The sequence below is a fragment of the Sabethes cyaneus genome, chromosome 3 (assembly GCF_943734655.1).
Source record: "Sabethes cyaneus chromosome 3, idSabCyanKW18_F2, whole genome shotgun sequence".
Classification (NCBI taxonomy): Eukaryota; Metazoa; Arthropoda; class Insecta; order Diptera; family Culicidae; genus Sabethes; species Sabethes cyaneus.
In genome coordinates this window covers 216,398,453-216,423,431 of record NC_071355.1, presented here as the reverse complement: position 1 = coordinate 216,423,431, position 24,979 = coordinate 216,398,453, and the positions used below count along the sequence as shown (strand labels likewise).

At 40.9% G+C, this 24,979-nt stretch overlaps 1 protein-coding gene across 9 annotated transcripts; it reads left to right on the top strand.

Moving 5' to 3' along the window:
• Positions 1-42: 42 nt before the first annotated feature.
• On the top strand, positions 43-24,952 carry LOC128742047 (tyrosine-protein kinase hopscotch). Of its 9 annotated transcripts, none has more exons than XM_053838232.1 (14): positions 59-74; positions 560-1,172; positions 13,109-14,152; positions 15,629-15,951; positions 16,015-16,416; positions 16,478-16,573; positions 16,731-16,844; positions 16,969-17,258; positions 17,323-17,450; positions 17,549-18,194; positions 18,256-18,360; positions 18,422-18,999; positions 19,060-19,397; positions 23,555-24,952. In XM_053838232.1, the coding sequence occupies exons 3-14, from the start codon at positions 13,916-13,918 to the stop codon at positions 23,706-23,708; spliced, it is 3,411 nt and encodes a 1,136-aa protein (XP_053694207.1). In that variant the 5' UTR covers positions 59-74; positions 560-1,172; positions 13,109-13,915; the 3' UTR covers positions 23,709-24,952. The 9 variants fall into 9 exon arrangements, with proteins under 9 accessions (XP_053694215.1, XP_053694207.1, XP_053694208.1 ...); XM_053838233.1 differs by lacking the exon at positions 59-74 and having other exon boundaries at positions 495-1,172; positions 13,109-13,623; positions 13,700-14,152; XM_053838234.1 differs by lacking the exons at positions 59-74; positions 560-1,172 and adding exons at positions 4,295-4,345; positions 4,423-4,759.
• The last annotated feature ends 27 nt before the right edge of the window (positions 24,953-24,979 follow it).

The window sequence follows — 24,979 nt, the reverse complement described above, 5'->3', positions numbered from 1 at the left end:
CGATATGTTAGAATAAACTCGATCGTCAAAGTGGAAAGTTTACTTTTCCCTTCGTTCCGCTAAACGAAAAGAAAGTCCGTGAGTTTTTTGCTAAGTACTTTAAAATTTGTTAATTTATATCGAAAAATACTATGCACATGCAAGATTCACGGTGGCTTGAAATCCACCCGAAAATAAAAATCAGGCACAATAAAACGAGCCAATATAGTCCCTAAGTTGATAAGCATTTCCTCTTATCAACGCTAATATGCAGAGATATAGCGCCCTACACGCTTGTGAAAAAGTAGAGAATTGAGTATGTACATTTTCGTAAATTCCGAAAATCGCATACAAACCGCGTAAATCCCGAACTTCGCGTAAAAAGCGACTTTAGTGACTCTGCTTCTGACTGGTAATATACCAATTTTTCGCATGCACATATGTATCAAAACCGAGAATCACTGTTTCAACACACACATTCTTAAACGTTCCTTTAGCATAAGCATAAAAAAACAAACTGCGTTGGCTCTTTCGTTTGACAGGTTTGATTTTGATATTCCTCGTTCGTTATTATTCTCAGCTTGTTGTGTTTTGTGTAGCGCTCTCGGCAAAAACAAACTGGTTTCGTACGAGGGTTGCTGGTTGCTGCCTTTGCCTTGCTGTTCGTTCCTGCGCTGCGACATTCGCAGATCGCAGTTCTTTTCGAAGGTAAAAAGATAGCAGCTAGTGCGGTCGTTTGTGTTGGTGAAATAGTCGACTCGACGAGGAATGACAGCTCAAATACGAAGGAAAATGTACGACGATGCGCGACGGCTTTCGAAAATTTAGAGGAAAAATCTGTTTTTAGTGTTTCGGTGCAATATTTCTGGTGATAAAGGGGTGGACCAAAGTTGTCAAAAATTGGTGGTATATTGAAATTCTAAGTGCGTGAAAGCAGTATGCGGTTCTGGTGGTAAGTTTTCGAGCTGTGTTGGAATTTTGTTTATCGGTGCGAATTTCTGTGGGACAGCAGGCTGTCTGAAATGAAGAAAATATACGAAAAGATGGCTCTTGTGGGTGCAAACCGAGGCTCGAAGGATCAGTAGTGAAACTGTTGTTTGTGATTTCCATGCTGCCTGGATGTAAGATCTTAATTAGTGGCACCGATTATCTGAACAGTTTCGTTGCTTTGTGGCACTGGTTATGCTAGATAGGTAAGTTTATGCTTGTTAATAATACCGAAAATTTCTCTAGCAATCATTCAGTAAAAGCATTAGCATAAAGTCCAGCATTCAATCGTGGGCTGCTATGGGGTGGAGATTCCATTTAATTAATTATAGTTAATAGGCAGTGAAGTTAGTTTTACAATCCTGGTTATTGAATCAAACAGGAACAGAGCGGATTTGTATGTTTTCCCGATTTCAGTAAAATTACATTTCGATTTTAATGTCAGTATAAATAATACTTTTTTTGACATTATCAAGAAAAATTATGTGATGTTTAATATTAATACAGTCTATAGTAAGCTGTACTTTCTTGGAATTTTCTGTAATCATTGAATTTGCTGACTAGGATGCATACACAATAATAAGCATCTCCTTGCTCTAGGTATAAGAGCTAGGAACAGCTCAATCTCTCTAAAAGTTAATCTACTAACACTCATATTACGGTGCAGTTACTGCAATAATATAATGCAAAGAAACTGCTGCAGATTGAGATTACAGTTTGGCAGAATAAATATTTATTTATTCTAGTCGGCAACGAGTTGGATATCACTCTCAGGATATCACTAGCTAGCTTGATGGTAGTGAGCTTTTGCGCTAGTGGCGAGTGCTCCTAAGCACTTAGTGCAATTATCACGGTGAGAATGCAATGAAAACAATAAGCAAACACAAAGCTCAGATAGGGTACGTGAGGGTATTTTCAGCCTACTTATAAATTCAGCTTATTTTTCTTTTCCTTCGCTGAATAAGTATCTTTACCTAAGACGTTACAACTATTTCTTATTGAAAGAATATCAAAACCATCTGCTTTTATGCTAAAACTAACCTTTGGTTGAAGAAATAGAAGAAGTCGCTTAATATGCCAAAAATGTTTTACCGTACCGTACCTTTTTTACTACTTATGCAATTTAATAAAAAAAATTAAAACGCTATTTGTTTACTAGCAAGTCTAGCTAGCTGCCTATTATTCCTATATTTTATTAGTGTTCAAATGTACACCAAATTACAAATTTGAGACCATCCCTTAAAAACAGAATATTCTTCTGTAAATACGGTCTCTATCTAGGTTCCTGGAATCTATCTGATCAACTGCAAACAATAAAACGGATACGTGCAGTGTTGAATGTTGATTTTGATTCATTTTATGAAATTTGCTTGAACATAAACCTACTTCGTAAAAGTTTTGCAATATTGTAGCACATTCAAATGAAATTTAATTAATTTTTTTCCATATGAAAGTTATTCAATTCCCCTATGACAGGTACATATCTGTCCCACGAATGAATGAAACCGCTGGCTCGAAGCCCCACGGTGAAAGTACTTGGAATGCTCCGCACGAGTTTTCATTAATTAAACGTCGTCGGCGGGACAATCACATTGACTTTAACGCTTTGCATGCAGTATTTTTGTAACTTGTGCAGTGAGCTGCATTCCTAATGGCAAATACGGGCAAAGCTAAGGGAACCAACAACGGAGCGATGCAGGCACTTGCACAGTTACACATAATGCACTTTGAATAAGCTAGACACTGCAGGCACGTTTTGCGTCCTCTAATTGAAATGGTGGCGTAGCGTTGGACGCATATTTTTAACGCCAACCAGGCAGTGTGTCGTTCTGACGGACGGATGCGTTATGCAAATATGCTGAGGGCTCAAACAATTTTTGTTTGCCGATATTTTAGCGAAACTGAAACCAACTGAGTGTTGTGAGAATGCTGCTGAAGACTGAGAAAGCTAACAAGCTAACGGGTTTCATTTTGACACCTTATTGTATTCTGTTCATCAATCGGCGACTAATGGTATATTGCTGTGGCTGCAATTACTTGTCAAGTATCGAGCGATCCAGGTTGCGACTGCTTTTGCTATGCTAGGAAAAAAACATGGAATGATTTAATTATTGCTTATGCCATCTGATCGTAAGCCCAATAATGTATGCCATTATTGCTGACAGGTCTGTCTGACAATGCTCGATTGTGGCTTATTATGAATCGGAACCGATTGAGTGACTATTTCCACGTATATCTTAAATGGTAAAAAGAATGTTAGTTACATGCCTTTTTTTGAACCGTGCCAATTTTTCCACATTTCTAATTAAATTTCACCGAAGGAAATCCTTTTGCAAAAATAATTTGCACTAAACTGGGGACAGCCTTCATAAATACCTAATGTAGGTACTAATTGGCTGGCCTCACCACGAGTAAGCCGAATGATACAATTCTATGAATTGATTAACCTTTGAAGTATGCACCGCTGTGAGCGGTGTGCAAAAATATTACCGACTATCACATGCTGACTATTGAACTACATATATCCCGTGGGGCTGAATAAAAGATGAATTTCACACAAACTGGTTTATCGTCCGTCTTTCATGTTCATGATGATGGTCAAGCAAGCGACCCGCGAAGGCAAACTCATTTAAAGCTTATCGTCGTCGAAGGGTTTTTGCTGTCGTGAATCTCCCTCCATCTAAAATATTAAAAATTTAATAAACGGAACAACTTTGTGTTACTAAGTGGCACTTCATTATTTACGTGAAATCGGTTTTCTTCTATTGTTGCGTGAGTAGTTCGAACAATTAGTTTACGCTTCTTCAGGATAGCGTGGAGCAATGCGATAATTGAATCTTTCAGCAAAATTACTGCTAAATATGATCTTCGATCTGGGAGATTTGCTAACTGATGTATTGCTTTTGTTTGCTGAAACTGGTGTGAATTTGTATGAGAATGATCACAAAACATAACATCTGGTAATTTAGGTTAGTCGTAGTTAGAAGTCGTTTTACTATTAAATGTGTCCTGATGCGTTCGCTCTACAATTGGTTTTTGCCTTCAACAAAATCAGCGAGTAATAATTGAATATTGCTGGGAAGGGTTTGCTTTTAAAAAGTGTCAACGAAAATTTATTTTTGTTATTTTTAAACTGAAAAATGTCAACTTTTAACACGAGGAAACAAGCTTTGTTCTAATAATTCTAATAATTCCTTGCAGTCGTCTTTCAGGAGAGGTTTTCATTACTCGAATAAAACGAGTTGTTGCTATGGTTGCTCGCTTTCCAGCACTGCACCAGTGCACCGGTTGTTATTTCCAACTGCTCGCTGTACGTAATATTGACAGTGAAATTAATTATCTGAAGTGCAAGTGAGAAAAACGTGACGATCATACCGGAGTAGGTAGGTACTTGTTTAGTCGGGGTTGAAGCTAAAGCAGTCGGAAAACTCTATCGATACTAAACGAGTGCAGCAGTGCCACAGTAAGTTTAGGTAGGACCGTAACGTGTTTTCTCCTTGGTCGGCATTGAATCGTACAGACTGAATGTAAACAAAAATGATTTCGATAGATCAAAGTGCGGAGCGGATGGGTGTAGCTGTAGGTATAATTGTATATGAACTGTGCGCTAGCACGGAGCAATCGTTCAGCCTAATTACACATCAAATAGCGCGCTGATCTGTTTTCAAAGCCCACTCGATCGTGCGACGCGATGCGGAGTAAATTTACGCAGGATGAACACCTGGTGGACTGGTGAGGCGTAAAAATAAATAACACCTCGCGTGCGGTTGAACAGCCGGCACTGATGGGAAGAGTAAGTTCTAATCCGATAGACGGTGGACATTAGCGTGGGAAGGGTAGTGCAGACTGTGGCACATGACTTACCTTCTGATACTATATCGATGTCATATCTTGTGAAATCCAATTCAATTCAGTGGTAATTTCTTGGCCTTGTGTTTAGTTTTCCTACATTAACCGGAATCAACTCAGAATTCTCCCGATTTCAGTGGTTGAATAACAAACTTTCCCGGAAGAACCTAAAGCCTGGCTAAAAAAAAATTTGAACGCCACTCGTGCATCGCCGGCACGCTCCTTGGGATAGGAACTGAAGCCACTTGACATAACTTTGTTTACATGTTTATGAAGAACAGCTGGTGCAAGTTTCGTCAAAATATTACACCACGTTTCGGAGCAGCAAAGAATGGAACTCGAATGACGTAAAAAATTTACACAAGCACCTGAAAAATCCAGAGTGGCCTAGATCAAAGTTGGTGAAAGTGCTAGAAATGCCAAAATCAACAGTGTGTAACGTGTTAAAAGATTATAAGGGGAACCTAGGTGGTGGAAAAACGCCAAAAAACTGTTAAGAAAACCGGAACTAGGAACCAAAAGATGAGGGAGAAGATATTGAGCTACGTTAAGTCCAATCCTGGCATCTCCATGGATATGACTAGAAGGTACGATGCTAACTATCAAATTACGTAGAATATTCTCGCTTGAGAAAGCTTAGGTCTTACAGTGCCAGTAAACATCCGAATCGGCACTTGAAGCAGAATTTTGCAGCCAAGATGCGTGCCAGGCGTTTGTACGAGCAAGTTTTTACGACATTTAACGGATGTATTTTAATGAATGACAAAACCTACGTGAAAATGGCTTTCAAATAACTTGTAGGTCAAAAAATTTACATTTCAACTGGGCGTGGCGATATGCCAGGCAAATATAAGTTTGCTGATAAATTCGCAAAAAGGGTCATGATCTGGCAAAGAATATGTAAAATATTTGGACTGAAGAAAGTGCCTTTAATCACTTTCTCAACAATGACATCAAGTTTATAAACATGGAAGAATGTTTGAAAAAACGCATTTTGTCATTCATTCGTAAACATAAGGGTAACGTTATATTCTGACCTGATTTAGCTAGGTGTCACTACTTCACAGTGCTGCTAGAGTGTCATGCTGCTAATGATGTCGATTTCGTGCCAAAAGAGATAGATCCTCCAAATTGTTCGGAATTTCAACCTATTGAAAAATTTTGGGTAATTGTCAAACAATGATTTCGGCGAAACGGGGGGACAGTCAACAGTGCTAAAGAAATACGTTCAAAGTGGAAGAAACTGTGTTAAGAAAAACTTCGAGATTGTGTATGAACCAGAGAAATGCAATAATGTAACACTGTGAAACTTAAAGCTGAATAAAACTACTGCAATCCAGTCATTTATGAGTTTTTTGCGACACTCCAGTCCCGCGTTATAGTTGTTGCGTCCAAGTTTACGTTTAGCCATCCTTCATTTATCAACAAGACAAAACGACTAAAGCTTATTAAGGAGCATGCTGATTGCATGCAGGAGCATGTTTTTAGTTTTGGAAAATGGTTCTCTGGATGGCTGAACTCTTTGAGCGAAAAGAGTGGGTTCGTGTGTGGCGCAGACCGGATGAGAAGCTTCTGGAGCACCTCATCCAAAGTAGGGTGAAGCATGGAGGAAGAAATGTAAGAGTCTGCCTGGGACTGTTTTTCGTGGGGTGCAGTGCAAAGTCTCGTGAAAATCGACGGTGTAATGATGCCAAATCCTACATAAGTATCATGAGAGAAAATCTGAAGGTTTCGTTGATCGAGATGGGCCTTGAAGAGAAGTTCGTATTTCAGCAAAATAATGACCGGTAGCATACTGCCAGGAAGACCAAGTCTTTTTCTGGTCTTGACGGATCAAACCGCTAGAATAACCTCCACAAGGCTCGGACCTCAAGCCCTCCAAGGATGTGTGGGCTATTCAAGATGCAAAGGTTGCGGGAAAGGATGGCATTGGAATTGGAACGGAACTTATCGAAATGGGCCCGGATAATTGGGCCGGTTTTTTGCATCAACTGATTGTCAAGATTTGGGATACGGAACGACCACCGGAGGAGTGGAAAGACGGGGTACAAAAAAGGTGATAAACTGGATTGTGAGAACTACCGAGCGATCACTATCCTGAATGCCGCCTACAAAGTACTATCCCAAGTCATTTTCCATCGACTATCGCCAATAGCCAATAGATTTGTGGGAAGTTGTCAGGCCTGCTTCATGGACGCTCGGTCTACAACCTCTCGGTCTTCCAGAAGTGCCGTGAATTCCGAGACCCCACGCACCTGTTCATTGATTTCAAAGCCGCATATAATTGTGTAAACCGACAAGAGCTATGGGAAATTCTGGACGAAAACGGTTTTCCAGGTAACCTTACTAGACTAAGCATGGCTACGATGGATGGATCCAGTGCTGTGTGAGAATTTCGGGTGGTTTGTGGATCAATTCGAATCTCGCAGAGGACTTTGATAAGAAGATGGTCTTTCCTGCCATTCAACATTACACTACGATGTTATGGGACGACCGGCGATCGAAATGCGGGGCTCGATTTTCAATAAGTCCAGTCAATTTATCTTCTTTGATAACGACGTGGATGCTGTCGGCAGAACACTTGAGGCGGCGGAAGATCAGTTCACTTAGATTAAAACACGAAGCTGAGAAGAGTGGGTTGAAGATAAATACGTCTAAAACGAAGTATATGCTGGCGGGCGGGACCGAGGACCGAGCGTGGCATGGCCCGCTTGGGCAGTACCGTGGTAATCGACGGAGATGAGTTTGGGGTATTCGACGAGTTCGTATACCTCAGCTCACTGGGAACAGAGGACAACAATACCAGCCGTGAGATTAAAAGGCGTACCTATTATAAGCGGAAGTCGGGCCTACTACGGACTCCACAAACACTTGCGGTCGAACAATCTGAGCTTTCGTACAAAGTGCACACTGTACAAAACGCTAATTAGACCGGTTGTCCTCTACCGGCACGAAACGTGGACAGTGCTAGAAGAGGACCTACGAACAGTTGGAGTTTTCGAACGGCGAATGCTAAGAACCATCTTTGGCGGCGTGCAAGAAAACGGTGTATAAAGGCGAAGAATGAACCACAAGCTCGCGTGTTTCTACGGTGAACCCAGTGTTCAGAAAGTGGTTAAAGCTGGACCGATACGTTGGGCAGGATATGCTGCTAGAATGCCGGACAACTATCCGGCAAAAATGGGTTTCGCATCAGATCCGGTAGGACCAAGATGAAAAGAAACACAGCGAGCGAGGTGGCAAGACCAGGTGGAGCGAGATCTGGCGAGCTCTGGGTGTCCGCGGAACTGGAGACCAGCTGCCATGGACCGAATTAAAAGGAGGAATTCTGCTACGCAGGCCTTTTTCATAAAACGTAAGGTAAGTTAGTAAGTAAGTTTCAAAGATCACAAAGTGGACAAAACTGGTGTCACTAATCAAAATACACTCAAGTCGCTTTTTACGCGAAGGATACGTCCCGCGTAAATCAAAACCGCGTAAATTCCGAAATTCGCGTAAAAAACCGCGTAAATTCCGAAAATCGCGTAAAAAACCGCGTAAGTTCTGAAATTCGCGTAAAAAAACCGCGTAAATTCCGAAATTCGCTTAAAAAAACCGCGTAAATTCCGAAATTCGCGTAAAAACAAACTTCAGTGTATGTAACTATTTCGAATCCCTGGAACGCACCTGGTTAGATCTAGATCCACAACAAATAAAGAATTTGATGGAGAAAATGCCGAAGCGCTTGCAACAGATTCTGAATTGATTTTTAAAAATGCTTTTCTTTTATTTCAATTCATCTTTTGTAAAGTCAAAATGAACTGTTTTTCGATACAAATTGATTTTTTCTTCAAACTTTTTTTTATATTGGCCTACGTCTTTCTTTACTTAACGTTAGAATGAGAGATTTCAAATGCTAATAATTACTCTGCTACTGAACGAAATATAGTTGTTTATATGTCGTTAGATACATAAAATGTGCTGCAATTTTACAATAACATATTTATAATAATCTGTTATACGCTTAATACTGAAAATGTATATAAAGTTTAAAGGTCTAATTTCTCCATACATTTCCCTTGTGACCGCTTTGTTTGCTTTGGAGACACGGCAACCGCCAAACGGCTACGGATGATCAACATTAACATTGAAGGCAAGCGGGCTGCACGGATGACAACGGCAAACTGCAGTGATAGTTGCTAATAAAACCTTCTCGTTGCAGGAGACAGTAAATCGATACCGATTACCAGCGTCCCTATTGTTATTCATGCCAAAAGGGAAGGACATCCGACTGGAACGTCGTATTTACGATGGACGTACTTTGGCTTTGAAGTTATTTGTAACCAATGGACCTTTTAAGGGCCACAAGTCAGTTTACTTACTTAATCAGCTCCAGGCCGTAGTTTCCTCTGCTGTACGAAGAAGTCGTCTCCATTCCACTCGGTCCATGGCCGCAATTCGCCAGCCACGTAGTCTGCGTAGGGTCCCCAGGTCGCCTTCCACTTGATCGGTCCATCTTGCTCGCTGCGCGCCCCGCCGTCTCGTTCCAGTCGGATCATTATTGAGAACTTTTTTACCCGGGCTGTCGTCCGACATCCTCACGACCAGGGATGGCACGATCACTTTGACTCAATTCACATTCATTTGAGTACCGTCTCAGCCAAGCAAAATTTGACAAAGTTTTATATGGGGTATTTGTAGAATTAGTTTTTATCTACAATTTTGCTGAATGAAGTTTTGCGGTATCTTTTGTACTTAAGGCGCAACAATGCTAGTAACTCATTAGCGACTAAATGAATGTTCACTTAGTCACTAAAGAGGTACTAGCATTGTAGCACCGTAAATACAAAAGATACAGCAATATTTTTGCAGAAAAGTTGTAGATAATAACTAATTCTTCAATCGTCCCATATATAACTTTTTCAAATTCTGCATGACTGAGACGGTACTGTCAAATGAATGTGAATTGAGTCAAAGTGATTGTGCCATCCCTGCTCACGACGTGCCCAGCCCATCGCAGACGAACAAATTTACTTCATTGATTAGAATTTTTCTTAAATGCGCAAAATAAAAATATTTGCGTATTCGCAATGAACGTGTTTTGTCTTTCATTGTCTGTAATCATCGGCCCTTTTAAGGGCCACAAACGAATGAAATGAAGGTTAAATGAAAATGCCACATGACACTTTTGTGGAGTTCGCCTCAAATTACTAAGCTGTAAAAATAAACTGTAAAATTGTAAACTGTAAAATTCTCTAAAACAATGTTTGCTGTACTGATAAAGTATGCACGAAAATGGTTTCTCAACAACATTGATTTGGCTGAATTGTGACACCCTTGATGGTTGTGTACCAGGCGTTAGGGGCAGATGTGCAGAGAAGCGACACTATAAACGCGAATCGTGTGATGCATGTACTGTCCGTGAATCATGAGATTCGTCGTATATATAAGAATGTTATAAGTCTAATCTAATGTTGTTACAATGATAGCACCGGACCCGGATTCTCGGACGAGTGACCGACGAAAAAAAATTGCACCGAGAATACGGGTAGAGGTCAATAAGATGATATTCCAGGGAATTCTTATTAACACGGTTATTTCTTACGCGTCTTGAAGGCTGATAAATCCAGTTTTACCACCTTATTATCATTTTTGTACAGAACCTAAAACAGTTTTAATTAATCTTCTCAGAGATGTTACCGGCATTGAGGGGTCTCATATGGCCTATCTACAAGGAGGCCCTTAACACAATTGCAACAATTTATCGATGTATAATTTTCCTCAACTACGTTTGAAAGAGAAGCCAACTTTTAAGCTTACCATATTTAGTAATCCAGTAAAGTGAAGTGAGCTACGAGAATTCTGCTTGAATAACATCTTCTTTTTCTTTGGCAGTATAGAGCAGGGGTGGCTCGTGCCATATCTAGAACACGTCTGGGTTCCTCGTCGCTGTTTGGCATCCTCGTGTCCTGGTTGGTTCACTGCAGCTTGCCGAATTCTGTACATAGTCAGGCTTCTCAACAGGGAAGCTGCGAGAATTGGGCCTGTCATAAACTCTGCAAACGTTTTCAGCTGATTGCGTGGTAACACTCGAATGTTGGTTCTCCCATTGGTACTTTACGGTTCTGAAACATGGTCGCCGAAAAAAGCGTTCCAACGAGCGTAACATTGATCGACACGATAAATTTTTGTTGGTTGCCTGGACTGTGGCACTAGCGCATGAACCATGAGGATGTTGTCAAGCAAGTAAGATGCGGCTGGCTGCAAAGGTTTGGTCATGTAGTGAAAATATCGAATGAATGAGCGACCAAGACAATATTCAGCAGGAAATCTGCAACAGATCGGCGACTTCTAAAAAGACCTTTCGACAACTCGGGAAGATTGGGGAATTGCAACATGGAATTGACAGATGAGGATGTGGCTTCTAAATTCGGCATAGCGTCGATACTTTGGAATTCATCATAATGGTAAAGTAAAGGAGGTAAAATCATGCAGGCAAAGCGAAATAGCAATGGAATTAGGTGTGGAATACAGTAAATGCTTGAACAATATTGTTAAACATCAAAATGCCGGTCAAGCTAATAAAGGCCATGAAACGAGTTTTAAATAGAAGTAAATTTGAGATGACATTGAGAAATTAGTACAGGATTAGCATTAACTCGAAGTGAAACATTGAAGCGAAATGGACTTGAACTATACTCCACAACAAGCGGAAAAAATTAAAAAATCTTCACTAAATCAAATTAAAAACTCGTACCCCGTGCCTCCCCTCTTTCCGCGAAACACTGGACACGCCAGTTAAATATATCTACTCTAGAGTCGCACTCCTAGTGCATCGTATCATAGCAATGCATTGTGCCTTTCCATCTGCATAAATCGAATGGGTGCGTTCCTGTACTGTGCGTGCTGCGCCTAATCGACTAGTCGAGATGAAGGGTGCTGCTGGTGGCCAGTGGAGAAACGGTATTGTGTTTCGTGGAAATTTGTTTGATCTTCGATTTTTAGTGAAAGCATAAATCGCACCGTGCTTTATCTGCGAGAGCACCAGTTATTATTTGGAATTTACTATAGAAAACAAAACCAGGCATTGTTTCATAATTTCCCTCATTCAATTGTGCGGGAACTTGCATTTATGTGGGGTCACATTGCTTAATTGATTATTAATTATAGGTGTTTAATATCAAGTTGAATTGAATGCATTGAAGTTTACTCTAGCACTAGAACTTTACTTGAAGATTTGTCGAGTTGGAAACAGTGACGCGAATGACTCAGAACGGCAGTCGAGCATAATCGGTCATCGGTCTAGAAACTGTTTTCAAAACAAAAACTGCTTTCTCGGTATTCCTATCATCGTCTAACAACAACAAGAAAAACAACGAGCAAGCTCGTCGAATATGTACTAAATTTAACGTTTATCACGCTGCGATTCGACTGACCGCCGCGGTATTGTTTGGCATATCGCGAACAATTACTAGACCGTTTAAAATTCGCACGCCAAACAGCAATTCAAGCGCGCGTATTTTTTTCACTGCGCATTAGGAATTTTATCACGCATGTCGTGTTTGGCGTTCTGAATTCAGACGTTCGGTTTCATATTACAATAACACGATATTAGAATTTGAAATCTAGAAAAATCAACACGCTTTCGTACTTCGGACCGGCGCACAGCGGGAGCGATGAGTTTTATGCTGGCCAAAATATCAAATTTTTATCACCAAATCCCACCGTGGAAACTGTTCTTACTGTTGGGAAAAGCTAGAAATTATGATGGGATTTATTTTTCAACATGAAACATTAGTCCTTTGTTTTAGATTCTTCCATTGTTGACGTGTGCACCCGTGCATTGGCTGAACATCGTGCACTGTTCTGTTGCCTTGCTGGATAACGCATAGAATTAGTGCAAGTATAAACCAGGAATTTAAACAATTCCATGTTTGTACTTTACTTTTCAGTCTGTTTCCCTCTGTAATATGAGCAACTTATTGTATTCGGAGTACAACGTTGAATCTTTAGCCATAACGTAAGAGTATTCAATTTAGAACATGTTGCTACCTAGTGAATGTTGCGTGTGCTCCTGTTAGACAGATCGGCAATAGCGCAGCGATTATCACAGTCTACAATTAGCTGCTGATGGCTACTACGTCTAGAATGAGAGCCTATCGTTTATTTTCTTTTTCAATATTTACTTAGTGACTGGTTGTTTTGCTTTTTCATTGCGCTTTCTGGCGGTTGCTAATACGTACTCGTATGAACTTCTTATTCGCGCTTCTTATCAGCTAATTTTAACATTTCCTTTTTCTTTTTAACCTTTCAGATGACGACGGTATAGTTGGGGCCGATTGGAGTTCTAAGTCTACATATCAACAGAGCACAGTACTTTCCTTGTGGCTTTGCCGAGTAGTTTGCGTTCGATAGATCGTGATATTGACATCGAAATGGTGTTAATTTGATTGATTGACTGGAAACATGGCAAGCGCAACGGTTACTCCAGTGCTTTAAAACCTACCGGCGCATTGATATCGTAGATAATATCGCACCAGCAACTAGCAATGATTGGCGCGGCGTGATGTGTCTTGTCACTGGCAGTCATCAGGGTAGATGTAATGATTGCTGTGTGGTTGCTCCTTAAATTAGTTCCATCTGTTATTTACTTGGTGCTCTGAACGGTCGATTACTAGAAAAAAGTAAACTAACGTAAAAATAGTGCAAGTGTCGTGGGTATCTGCCCTGGAACCTGTAGCGGTCAAAACCAGATAGAGTAGCAACAACATCTCATTCATTCGGCTCTGCCTGACCGTACGGACGTGTGATTGTACTGTGCTCCTAGTGGTAAACAAATGTAGTGTTTTTATTTCCAGTGAACGCATGTGATTGGAGTTTCCCGTCTTGCTGTTTTCATTTTTAGTTGCATCATAATAATGAACTGTAAAGTGTGATAACGAATATACACCAACTAGTGGATCGGCAGACGAAAGTCAGCGTAAAAATGAACAAAAAACGTTGATAACGCTATTTTCGCTAGTACATAATAGGAGTCCAGTAGGAGGATGCTGTTTTAGTGAATGTCGGTGCATCGAATCATAAACGAGACTGCCAATACTCTGTGCTTTCCTCCGAGATCATGTCCGATGAGTGCAAATGTCAGGTGTACGTTTATTTGAAAGATTGTTTTATCGACGTTCCGGTTAGCGACGAAGATACCTGCGAAGATCTTTGCTTGGAGCTTTGCCATCGGTTTGGAATCGGGCCCCTGGTACAACCGCTAGTGGGCTTGCGGATATACGAAGAACGATGGTTTCTGGCACCGTGTGCCCGGCCCCAAGCCGGCAAGAAATACGAGTTTCGGGTGCGATTCAAGGTAAGTTAAACTGTAATAACTAATAAGTATAACGATGTTATGATAAAATGGTTAGAAGCCTACGTTAGCAAAATTGCGTCGCTAGAATATATATTACATAACTTCAGGTACTATAAAAGTAACTAGAACTAACCCAAAGTAAATCATCACTGTGGCCAGAGCAACGGGTGACAGTGACAGTGACGGTGACCGTCTCGTAAATATAGACGCGATTGAAAAACCTGTGCGGAAAATTGTGCAGACTCATGAACCAATGGGAATTGTCGCTTTGGTAAAAATTGTGTGAATATTGGCACGAAACGATGCAAAGATACATTGCAAGGCTTCAGTAGAGCTACCAGTGCTTTTGGCCTTAAAATTTAAAGCAGCTCCTGTCATTACCCAATGTTCCGAAAAATGTACAAATCTTTGATACTTTAACTGTGTCGGAGTGAACCACTGGAAACTTTTCTTCACTTCATCGTTAACTAGGTCGCATCAAAACTAGAATTATGGAAACCCCAAATGTACTGGCCATAGCTGAGTCATTGCAACGATCGTTTAACAGTCTTCCCGGTCCTGTGCGATGGACTGTTGAAGGGGTTCTGCTGTGGGCTAATGGTTAAGAAGGTCAAATTTAAATCTGCTTTGACTCTTTCTGTCATGGCTTGCAGGTTGACCTATAGATTCTTTCAAGTGTTGATTCGTTCATGGCTTCCAGTGGCCTATTCAACTTGAACTTTATAATATCCATACTTACTAGTACGTTAGTGGAATGAATGGCTATAGCCTCTACAAACCCTTGAGCCGCTTCAGAACCAGTAGAGAAAGCTGTCTAGACAAAAGATTCGAGAAGAATCACATATCTTGGTACGTCCATAGCAACGATATGAATCACGAGTTGTATCACAAATATACAAATGCATGTGTTAAATATGCTTAAGTAGCGCGGATATATTTTGGTACGTTGCAGAGGAACTAATGCCAGAAAAAAGAACTGCTAAACCTGTCTTCAGCAGAGAGGAAATCACGTGGACTCTGTTGTAGGTTGTGAACCCGGTTGTTGTGCTTTATAGAGCAAGATGCAATTCGAAGTGAACTCAATTTTTCTTTGCAAATATAAGAGAAATAATTTAAAAATTTATTGTTGTGAAGTATTGATAAATGTTTCCTGCATTTTCCAAGGAAGTAATCTAGGACCTTTTCTGTTTTTTGCTGTTGTTTTAATTTTGTTATTTGGTTCCAACCTTGATGCAGATCGAATGACAAGCCATTAAAATGGCTAGAATTTAAATCGAAATAAAGGTTTTCTATTGTACCATGGATTCTAAACTACTCTAAAAGCTTTCTGAGATGATTTCAAATCAAATTTCAGAATGTGATTTAGAATAGAGGTTAGCTCTAATAGCTATACATATATGGTTTAGCGATTTAGTCTCATAGTTTAGCTATTATGAAACATTTAGATTTACAATCACCACATTTTGCCCGTTGCAGATTCCCAAACTGTCGAATCTGAAAAAGCTGGACCGTGCCCTGTTCAATTACTACTACTACCAGCTGCGGCACGATCTGCTGCAGAGCAAAATCACCGAGATCGAGTACGACGAGTACAAAAACAAAATCCTGGGCTATGTCGTCAACGATATGTACCGGAAGATGGTCGAGGATGGCGTGACCGTGAACGACCTGAAGCGTACCTATGACGAGTACATCCCGCGCAAGATCAACAAGGAGCACTCGCTGCTGTTCTTCAACTGGGCCCGCTCGAAGGTGTTTAATTCGCTGAATAAGATCTGTTATAAGGATCATGATGTAGAGTAAGTCACTGTTCTGTGTCAATGAAATGCCAGCGAACTAACAAACAAGTTTTTCATTTGCAGTTATGTAAAAAGTGTATATATCGACGATATAGACAACATTGCGCCCGGTTATCTGTACGAGGAGTACAGTGGCAGCATACCGTACCCCCCGGAGGACGGCATACTGAAACCGGGCAAGTGCCGAGTCAAAGTCAAGTTCGTACCCTACTGCCAGAGGGTAGCTTCGAGCGAAAAGTCGGGCAAAAATGTGCAAAAAGAGGACGGCGATTCGCTGCCAGGGCTGAAGGTGTTCTATTCGCGCGAGTGGCGACACATTGCGAATATTGAGGAAATATTTACTATACTAGTAGAAGGTCTAACGGTGAATATTTCACTAAAGGATCAGTCGAATCTTTACTCCATAGACTTTAACAGTCAGACTGAATTAGATTCATTCGTAACGTGCTTAGCTGGTTACTATAGGTGAGTAATTTGGTTTCTGTGTTGTTGAAAGCTGGTGTAATCAAAAGTCAATATTTTACAGATTAATGTGTAAGTGGACAGTGTACCTATGTAAACCATACTTGTACTCACCTTCGTTAAATAGACTAACGGAACTAAAATGTCATGGGCCTATTGGGTAAGTTACCGATTTCATTCATTCTAGAAATTGATAATAAATTAGGTTGACGTCAATAACTGGTGATGAACCGTATCTGCTTATTTCCTCATAAAATTTCTTCGCGGTCGTTAAATTGATTTATGAACGATTCGTCATTTTATTCTTCATTTTTTAGAGGAAAGTTCTCCTATCGTAAAATAGCAGAGAAGAATAGCAGCATCGGTGCAAACATCGTACGTCAGTGCGAATCCCACTGTGACACTTACTACGTAGACATTCTGGAACGCGAGTAAGTATGAGCTTTCGGTGTAATTGCTACTACCCGTTACGTTCATTGACGGTAGCGCATCGTCACCGTTATTTTACAACCAATTCGGGGTAACTAATCTGCTACGACGTTTTTACTATCGCAGGAATCAGATGAAGACTTATAAACTAACTTACGGCCAGAATCGCTGGCATGTGCATCGGGAAGCCGGCGAAGTGAGCACCTACGACGAGCTGCTGGACGCGCTACGAAATCTCAACCCGGATATCAAAAACCTGTACCGGCTGTCACCGACGGAGCACGACAAGTCGCCCAACCTACTGCTGTGCCTGCCCGAAAGCGATATGACCTCGAAGCGACTGCTGGACGCGCAGGAAATGCGCCAGATTCGACCGCAGATCGTTACGGCAGCTAAGGAGTTGGTGATCAACAGAAGTAATTTATTTAATAATTGGTGTGGATGAAAAAGATGGCAATTCAATTTTACGTCTCGTTGCAGATGCATTGAAGAAAGAAGCTGATGGGTTTTTCGAACGCACTAGAGCTGAACTATTGCTTCCAAATAATGCTAAAATGGAGGTTACGTTGCGACTGCTCCGAAATGATAAAAAAGACGAATTTTTGAGTGTAAGTAATAGAGTTTATAACATATTTTTATTGTCATTTTTTACCATTTAAATCAAACAATTTCGCATATTTATTGTATTACACTTTTCACCTTGCAGGATTTCCTTCAATTGACCGATTTCTGGGCAAACGTAGACTCGTTGGACATTATTAAGTTGTACGGCGTTACTTTGTTCAAACCGGTCGCAATGGTGCTGGAAAGCTACCGGGAAGGACCGCTGGATGAGTTTCTTCGGCGACATCCGCGTGTTTCACTTTCGTCCCTAATTGAAGTCGCCCATTCGCTGGCGCGTGCTCTCTATTATCTGCAGGAAAACGGACTCGTTCACGGTCGGCTACGGTGCTCGTCGATGTTGGTTACGCAGTACGAACGAAATGAGAACAGAATTGTTGCGAAGCTTGGTGATCCGGGACTGCGCCAGCAGCAACAATACACTGAGCGGGATTTGCTTTGGGTACCGCTGGAGTACCACGAGCTAGGGCCAAGGGAAGTGCAATTGTTGAAACAGGACATGAAGGCCGATGTGTGGGCCTGTTCGACGACTCTGTGGGAAATATTCAGCCGAGGCAAACGGTTGTTGGTGAAAAATGCAAAACAATTCCTGGCCAGCGGGCATCGGCTGGGAGCACCAGCGGAATGCAAAGATATTAAGGAAATCTACCAGTGCATGTACAATGGATGGTTGGTAGATCCGGACAAGCGCTTTGCTCCGCAGATGATCATTTCAAAATTAGTTCAAGCCAGTAAGTAACAAAGTTTTAATTAAAAACTGTCAATTACAGGATCAATCTTTTTTTTTTGCAGAGCAAAAAAGCAACTATTGTGTGATAGGCAACGGTACAGTAAACGGAACAACGAATTCAACCAACGGTTCTTATTCTAAGCAAAGCATTTTGTCCATAGAAACTGGTAAGTTTACTCAACGATAAAGTTGTCATTCAAATCATATTGATTTATGTTTTCCTTCCAGATTCTACTTTACTGCAATCTCGCGTCGATGTGTCCAGTTCGTCCTACGTGAGCAATGGCAGCGACTGCGATGGTGGCAGTAACGCATCCAGCGAGTGTAGCTCACATCCTTTAATCTCAAACGGGGGTTCTAGTCATTACAGTGCTGGGTCGTACAGTGGATGGGGCCAAAGCCAAGCCGAGCGTTTCCTGTATGACTGTCCGGATTTCATCGAGTTACCATACGGTGCTAAGGTCATATTCCAAGGCGAACTGGGACAGGGTCACTACGGCAAAGTCTACCGGGGTTGTATCGACGATGGAAAATACTCGATCCAGGTGGCGCTGAAAACGATCAACAATTTCGGCAACGCAATGGACATGGACAAAGCGGTCAAAGACTTTAAGCGGGAAGTTTCGATTATGAAGCGGTTAAACCATAGGAATATTGTTAAGTTTATTGATTTTATCGACGAGCCGGACAAGCTGGTAGTGGTTATGGAGTACGTAGAGAATGGCTCCTTGTTGGACTTTTTGAGTTACAAGCGGTATGATTTGAATAAGCTGAATTTATTGCGGTTCGCTAAGGATATAGCCAATGTAAGATTCGTCATTGTATCAATTATAGTGCGACAGATAAATTTTATTTTTTTATTGTAGGGAATGGATCATCTATTCGAGAAGAAAATTATTCACCGCGATCTGGCGGCGCGCAACATTCTGGTGCGTGATGTAGACTGCGTTAAAATCTCCGATTTTGGCCTAGCACAGGTTACCGACGGCGGTAATTACTACGTGGCGCAAAGCAGTCGCCATCTTCCGATCAAGTGGTACGCACCGGAGACACTGTGTACGCAGAAATATTCCTTCCAGTCGGACGTTTGGTCCTACGGGGTGACGCTGTACGAAATGTTCACCTACGGTGACACGCCCTACCCGAACGTAGAAATTCGAAATGGCGGCCAACTGTACGACCTTATCATGCATGGTGGCATCAGGTGAGTGTTTGTTGTGTTTGTAAACTATAATGCTGGATTGCACTTTTTCGTTTGCTTTGGAATCATTTGAGCAAATTTTTACGATTCATGGGTCGATTGCACTGACGGATGCACAGTAATTTACTTTACCAATCCCTTTTGCCTAAGCGTACGAAATTTAATACGTAATTCCAATGTACCCCGGCTTAATATATTCTAAATAACATCGTAGAAACTTATAAAAAAGCGTTTTATCTGTCAAAACGCGTAACAACAAAATGGAACTTGATCCTTCAATAGTTGTAATTGATTTAGAATCCGCGGAAATCAACACAATTGGAAGTAGCTTTGCGCATTGCAGTCAATTCAGATATTTTTTCACTTTTGAAACTGCAATTAGAAACTGAACCTGGTTAGTGGTTAGCCAGTACTTCAAAAGCCGCGTTTGGGAATGGCGCCAAGCATAGGCCTTGGCTTTTGCCACTGTTATTGGAAGCCGTCGAAGGATCCATAGCAGTGCAAATTTCTGCTCCCAACGCAATGAGATTCCTATTTTTTATCATGTCACCAGATATACCTAACCTCTAACATATATGTTAGAGATAAACTAAAACGCTTTTGCTACTGACAACCACTGCTCGAAGGCACGTTTTGATCCCGTGTTGTGCTTTGCAGAGCAAAATAGCATAAAAATATACCGCAAATTGCAAATGTCATTGAATGATGGTACAACAAGTTTAATTCACAATTCGAGGGGTACACTAGTTTTGAACGTAGCTAGCGACCAACTGTTATGATATATATGCTTTCACCTGAAGCAAGAGACACTGATGTGTGCTTATCGACTAGGTACCCGCGATTAGCCTTTGGCAGTCTGTTGACGGTTCCATTGATTATACTCAAATGTCGCAAATTGTTGCAGAGGACAAATTTGCTTCTGCTCCTAGCGATATGACGCGCGTATAGGGCTTTTTCAAGTTACTTTCCCCCTAGAGAGGAGTGGTTGTCAGGCTATGTGAAAAAGAAAATTTCCGACTAACAGACCACCTGTTATATCGACGGTTTCTTGTACGAAGCTCGAGCGGGTGCTGGTGTTTACTGCCGTGAGCTAGAATTGGAAGAATTCTGTTTGTTTGGGTATTCACAGGAGTAGAGCGAGTTCGCTGAACTTTCTAGTTCTAAGCTGCAAAAGCGGCAAATGTTAGTTAGGACCTTATCAATTCTCTTTAAATGGTAAAGAGAGGGACAATGTTCGGTGAGGAGTCCCTCGATTGTGCGCAGTTCACTACGCGTAAAGGTAAGTAATTTTTTAACTACTGCAGGACCTGGGTAGATAAGCTGTTTAACTTGTCTACAGCCCTGCGCTTGATACCAACTGGACGCTAATGCTAGCTTTTTCCGTGATCAGTAATTCGCTTTTGACAGCGGATATGGAGATGGAGGTATCCGTGGGTCCGTAGACTCCGCAAGCCCCAATTTTTAATCCATCTGTAAAGAAACAGATGATACCGGATGGAAGAACGGGACCTCCATTGTTCCATATAGTGCGATTAGTATTAATTGACCACTTTGGTCCCCCCCAAGTATGTTTCGACACCTTTGCAACCAACCTTGCACCGAGTTTGGCTTCCTTCATCACATGTAGATTTAAAGGCAGCAAGCATAACGTTGCCTCCATGACTGTAGTTGGTATTGTGCGCATGGCGTTGGTCACTGACAAACATGCCAGGCATTGAACTTTGTCTAGCTTGACCTGCGCAGTCGCCTCATTCACTTTTGCCACTATATAAGAGCGGCATAAGTTAGCCTAGGCCATGCAATAATAATCCCTAGGTTTTGCTAAACAGTGAATTGCATGCCCAGATGACTGAAGTTGCTTTCTTGACTGCATAGTCTAGGTAAGCAGTCCAGTTCAGTTTGTGATCCATTGCAGAAGTCCTGTCTGATGCCATTCAGTGTAGGGGGAGTAAGAGTATGTCTCCTCTGCCTAGTAAATGGTATCACGACTGTTTTGGAGGGGTTTATATTGAGCGCTTCTCGTAAATAGTGGTATTTAGAGCTCGACTTGCATACGACTAGACAGCACTGCACCAAATTTACCGCTGACAATAAGTACTACGTCATCGGCGTACGCAATGACCTCATAACCATGCAGTGATAGCTTGTGCAAGAGTGCGTCGGCCACCAGTGACAAAAGAAGGGGGGATAGAACTCCTCCTTGAGGACATGCTTTGATCGCTAAGATCGCAATCATGTATTTCCCAATGAGGCTGAGATATCCATACTTGAATCCAGCTCATTGTTGGCTGATCAGTTCCGTTATTAGAGAGAGCCTTATTAATTGAAGCGAAGGACGTGTTGTCAAAAGGGCCTTCAATGTCAAGAAAAGCATAAAGTGCCGTCTGCATTGAAGCATCTTTTCAATCAGTGGCATTGCCTGTGTTGGTAAGCATGTACTTTACTCAATTGGCTTTCCTAAGACACAATTTGGGTTTTATTACACTCTTATGATGGCATTTAAGACCTAAATTGGTCATGAAAACCGCCATAAAAGTAGTACCATAAAACTCACATTGCTGCTTGGATTCCATCCTAAGAAATAGCACGATGAACAAAATTTCTCAAATTAACCCCGTTGTGGACTGCCGCTCTGTAATTCTTTGAACACTTTAATCGCCGCCAGATCTCGCTCCAGCTTACTTACTTACTTACTTATCCGCTTGATTTAATCATTTTGCTCGCTGCGCACCTTGTAATCTTGTTCCTACCGGATTTGAAGAAACCATTTTTTTCGCAAAATCCGTCCAACTCTAGTATCCTTTGGGCACTGGGTTCACCGCAGAGCTGCGCGAGTTCATCCTTCGCCTTCATACTATATTCCTTCTTAACACTCGTCTCTCGAAAATACCGCGAGCTCGCAGGTCCTCTTCAAGCATTGTCAACGTGGCTACCGGTCTAATCAGCGTCTTGTATCAGGGTACACTTTGTACAGGGATTTAGTTTATTCGATCGCAGTTCCTTGTGAAGCCCATAGCTGATAGCACGCTTCCGGATCTCTCGGCTGGTGTTGTCCATCGTTACCAGTGAGCCAAGGTTGAAAAATTTGTAGTACCAGTAGTACTATCGTAGGTTTAATCAATCTGATTAGCTTCCCGGGGAAGCCCTTTTCGTCCATGATTTTTCATAGTTCTTTTCGGTCGATAATATCATATGCAGGCAACTTTGAAGTCGACGAACAAATGGTGCGCGGGAGCTCTGTTGTAAATTCACAGCCTTATTGAATGATCTGCCACACCATAAATTTTAGACACGTTGTTGACGAAGACGTTCACGAAACCGGCTTGACAAAAGTCGGCAGAAAATGTAATGGAAGAGTACAATGTAGGCGGCGTTGAGAATGGTGATCACTTGAGTTCTGACACTAGTTCTCAAAGTGCAACTTGTCGCCCTTCTTGTGGGTCGGGCAGAGAAACTCATCCTTCCATTTGTCAAATCAAGTCCCACCTGTCCAGTCTTTTACTTTTCATAGTCTATAGGTACCTACATCATATATTTATAGTTCATCCATAACTTTTCAAAATTTTACGATAGTGTTTTCTTCTTTCTATAAAGAAATTTATCTGTTTATTTATACATTGCAAATCAACGTAACGAATGCAACAAAACATGAAATTTGGCAAGAGTATTTTTCTTGCAGTCTAACATTCAACACATAACAAAGTAATATTTTGCAACTGAAGCATCTCGTACAGGAAAATTTTTGATTGACTTTTATACTGGGAATAAGCCGTTGAGCATTTGAAAACAGAATTGAGTCTCAATTTCAATAATATGTAAAATGTTTTTGGATAGTTTGGTCATTTGTAAAGGATTAGCTGTATGAATAGAAAGTAATATTTATATTCCTGGATCTGAAGGAAAATAGTGACACGATTTTCGTGGAGATTTTCAATTGCGTTCTATGGCTAACAATCAAAGCAATATAAAGATACGGGCACCAAACGAACGTGAAATGAAAAGTCAAAGTTGCAATATCTAAGAAAGCATCGCTGGGCAAAATTTTGTTTAACTGGTTGCATTAAATGCTGCTTTGTCTGTTCCTTTAATTCCTTTCCTTTAATCATGATAAGAAACTTTAGTGTCCAGTGGTTTAATGTGTTTCTTATCCTCCTTTTCAGACTGGAACTACGCGGCAACGATCGAGATGTGTATGAACGACTGATGGTGCCCTGTTTCAATTTAGACAACCAGCAACGTCCCACGTTCCAGCAGCTGTTGGAAAAAATCGACGACCTAATTAATCAATATGGCGAATCCATTCAGCCACTGTAAGGTAATTTTTTTCTATGTTTAGTAAGCAGGGAAGTCGTACGATTGCATGTCAGGTACTGGTACCCGATGTGTTAGGCGCGTTATATTGAACATTTACCACACGTTTGTGAGTGAACGAACGTCGCAGTTGCACTTTTTTAGGCTAGGTAAAATAGTTTAAATTTCAAACGATGCAAAAAAAATATTCATTTTACGGAGTACGTACTACAACAGATCTTTATGCTTCAACAGTTGAAGGTAAATAATCGAACAGTGCACAGATTATTTTTTTGCACGCCACTGCAATGTATTTAACGCGCCCATGCGTGTATAGATGAGGTGCACGCACTACGAATACAAGCTCTTAGTTAGTTATTACTGGTCTACTTGTACTGTAAATAAGTGTAGCTCAAATATTTCCAGAAACAAAAAAAAAAAAACTTGAGAAACAGTGCCCGTCTAACTATGCATATGTGTCTTACGTAATAATTGTTACAATTATCTACTATAAGTGAAGCTTTGTGCTTCGAATCCTGACTTTTTAGCATATATTATTCATGTTAATCATTGACCACTTCAATGCCCAAATCGAACACCGGTGGTCGTCTGGTTTATGGTCAGCTGAAGGTGAAAGTGAGTAGTCGACAGAATCGAAAGTTTATTCTCAAAGTGCCACACCTAGACGAGGTCTCAGTACCTCGGTTCCCACCCCTCCGCGTCTAGATTTAACGTTAGCGTTTTATTGTTTATTTTATGTTTGCATATTACCTAGTGTGTGTTATGTTATTGCGTCCTTCTGCCGGATTCATTTTTTCCGGATTGTTGAGCTTCCTGCGTGTGTGAGTGCTAAGAAGATTTTTTCATGTTTTTGTTGCACAAAATCCCCTCCTATTACGAAGCTAATCTTCAACTTAAACTCAATCGAGCAGCAAACATTTTTTTAAATCAGATTCTACTATAATACTTATTATTGTGTTATACAGTCCATTGTTCGTTGCTTATTAGCTATCGAATTATTTTACTTACCTACGTTTAATCCTAACCTAACACAATGAGATGGATCAGAGAGATTTTATTAGTTCCATATCAAATAAGAGAAAATAATTGAGCCTGAAATATAAGTAAGTGAGAAATGACGCAAAACATGATCAACCTTCTTAGATAAGACGAACATATTTTGAATTTACAATGTACTGAAATTGAACGAGATAACAGAAAAAAGATTTAAAAAACTTAAATAAATAAGTGTATATGAATGTTTCACTCTTGGGAAGCTTTTTTCGTACTGTTAT